Source organism: Solanum stenotomum, chromosome 9, assembly GCF_019186545.1.
Source record: "Solanum stenotomum isolate F172 chromosome 9, ASM1918654v1, whole genome shotgun sequence".
NCBI classification, from domain to species: Eukaryota; Viridiplantae; Streptophyta; class Magnoliopsida; order Solanales; family Solanaceae; genus Solanum; species Solanum stenotomum.
In genome coordinates this window covers 299,186-301,626 of record NC_064290.1, presented here as the reverse complement: position 1 = coordinate 301,626, position 2,441 = coordinate 299,186, and the positions used below count along the sequence as shown (strand labels likewise).

At 31.6% G+C, this 2,441-nt stretch overlaps 1 protein-coding gene across 1 annotated transcript; it reads left to right on the top strand.

The window, feature by feature from the left end:
• Nucleotides 1–469: 469 nt before the first annotated feature.
• Nucleotides 470–2,186, top strand: LOC125875629 (NAC domain-containing protein JA2L). Its single transcript, XM_049556626.1, has 3 exons — nt 470–885; nt 967–1,235; nt 1,318–2,186. The coding sequence occupies exons 1-3, from the start codon at nt 705–707 to the stop codon at nt 1,930–1,932; spliced, it is 1,065 nt and encodes a 354-aa protein (XP_049412583.1). The 5' UTR covers nt 470–704; the 3' UTR covers nt 1,933–2,186.
• The last annotated feature ends 255 nt before the right edge of the window (nt 2,187–2,441 follow it).

Sequence of the window (2,441 nt, the reverse complement as noted above, 5' to 3'; positions counted from 1 at the left end):
GATCCTGCAGTGTGCGATTCAAATTTATTCAAAACTCTAATGTGGACTCCGAACACCGATGAAAAACCAAAAAAAATAAAAAATTGGGTACCATCGAAAAGGACGACCGTACTTATCTCTAGTATTTATCTAAGTTTGTTTTTACTTGAATGTATTATTCGTTTTTACTCGTGGTCCTCTTTTTCAAACCCTACAAATAATAAAATATTTACATTTTGTTTGAATAGTTGTTATAATATATCATATTATATTATTTTTCGTCGTTATATAATATCACACATTTATAATTTAAATGATAAATATATAAGAAAAATAGGATACGAGACAGATATATAATAAAAAATATGAAATATAAATTAAATAATAAATAAAGACAAAATATGAAGTAAATATTAAAATAATGACACAATACCATCAAATTAATTGTTACATAAAATAGATTTTTTCATCGTTACCTTGATAAAGTTTAAACGACACAATAACAACCAATACAATAGATTAACAACTATATGACTTTTTCCTCGAATCCTATACATAGTAAAAGCTTAATACACCGAGTTTCTTTTTTTTTTTGTCTATATAAACAACCTCATAGCTCACAATTTAAGAAATTTCAGAAAATCTAAATTTATCTTCTCTACAATTTCCTAAAAACTTGCAATACTTTTCTTCTCTCTCTACATTTTGCTTACTTGTAAGAAAAAATGGGTGTTCAGGAAATGGATCCTCTTACACAGCTAAGCTTGCCACCCGGGTTTCGGTTTTACCCGACTGATGAAGAGCTTTTAGTTCAATATTTATGCCGTAAAGTTGCTGGTCATGATTTTTCTCTACAAATTATTGCAGAAATTGATCTGTACAAATTCGATCCATGGGTTCTTCCAAGTAAGTTTTTTCAAATTAATTCGAGTGTTTTTACAACTTGATTAAGTAATTAATTATTTTGATATTGTTGAATTTGTATAGGTAAGGCGATTTTTGGAGAAAAAGAATGGTATTTCTTCAGTCCAAGAGATCGGAAGTATCCAAATGGATCTAGACCGAACAGAGTAGCTGGTTCTGGTTATTGGAAAGCAACTGGAACTGATAAAATAATTACTACGGAAGGTAGAAAAGTTGGAATCAAAAAGGCTTTAGTGTTTTATACTGGTAAAGCACCTAAAGGAACTAAAACGAATTGGATTATGCATGAATACAGACTCAGTGAACCTACAAAGAAAAGTCGAAGTTCAAGGGTATATCTCTCATCAGTTCATAATTTGAAATTTTAGCCTGAATTTGACATTAATAGTTATTTTCTTTTGTTATGTTTTTCAGCTCGACGATTGGGTTCTATGTAGGATTTACAAGAAGGGTGGGCAAAAACCGAGTTGTTCTGATTTACAGAGCAAGGATATAAACCATGGTTCATCATCGTCATCCTCATCTCAATTTGACGATATGCTGGAATCTCTACCAGCAATTGAAGATCGATATTTCTCATTACCTAGAGTGAATTCCATTAGGAATTTTCAACAAGACGAAAAGCTCAATCTTCAACAATTGGGTTCTGGGAACTTTGATTGGGCCACTATAGCGGGATTGAACTCATTTCCGGAATTAGCTTCCGGAAATCAAGTTCCAGCACCGGGGAATCAAACTCCGGTGCTTATGAACACAAATCAGTATCACAATCACAACAACAACTTGAATAATTTTAACGAATTTTTCGCCAATTCAACGGCGTTAAATTTTCACGGTGAAGTTAAGTTTGAAGGAGGAATTGATCAAGAAGTAGAAAGCAGTGTTAGAGCTCAACGACTTAACAGCGTTAACCCGGGTTTCTTCCAAGAGAACTCAACCGGGTTTCCGAGTTCTCATACGAATTTGGTTCCCGACCCGTTTGGGATTCGGTACCCGACCCAAACAGTAAATATGGGTTTTACTGGGTAAATAGTGGAAGGGTAAAATGTGAATGCTCATAGATTAACTTGAAGACAATTTGGAAAAAATTGTCATGATTATTGAGGTGGAAAGGGCATTTATTCTTTGGTTGGGGACTAAAATAGCAAAAGAAAAAAAAAAGTTAACAAGATTTTGTTCATGCAATTATGCACATATACAATGTATTTTGTTGTACTAAAATTTAAGGCTTTGGTAATGTAATTATAGGAATTCAAATTGGAGGATTTGATTAGCTAATTTTATTTTGTTGTTGTAAACTTTTAAGACCTTAACGCGAATTTGTTGTTTTCTTTTTGGCGGTTAAATCTAATAATTTGTTAATTATTTTGACAAATTTTAAAAATAAAAACAATTCAATAATATATTTAAGAATCCTTTTGGCATATACTTCAAATATAAGAGATCATTTTCGTCGTCATTTTGTATGCTTGACTTGATCAACTCGTCTATAATTAAATCGTATTTGATCAAAATTCATTTAAATTATGGTTCAAATC

What these genes read in the sequence shown, in the direction of transcription:
- LOC125875629 (XM_049556626.1), top strand. Translation starts at nt 705, where the DNA reads ATGGGTGTTCAGGAAATGGATCCTCTTACACAGCTAAGCTTGCCACCC. An exon ending in CGATCCATGGGTTCTTCCAA is followed by an intron (nt 886 to 966) that starts GTAAGTTTTTTC and finishes GAATTTGTATAG; the next exon opens with GTAAGGCGATTTTTGGAGAA. An exon ending in AGAAAAGTCGAAGTTCAAGG is followed by an intron (nt 1,236 to 1,317) that starts GTATATCTCTCA and finishes TATGTTTTTCAG; the next exon opens with CTCGACGATTGGGTTCTATG.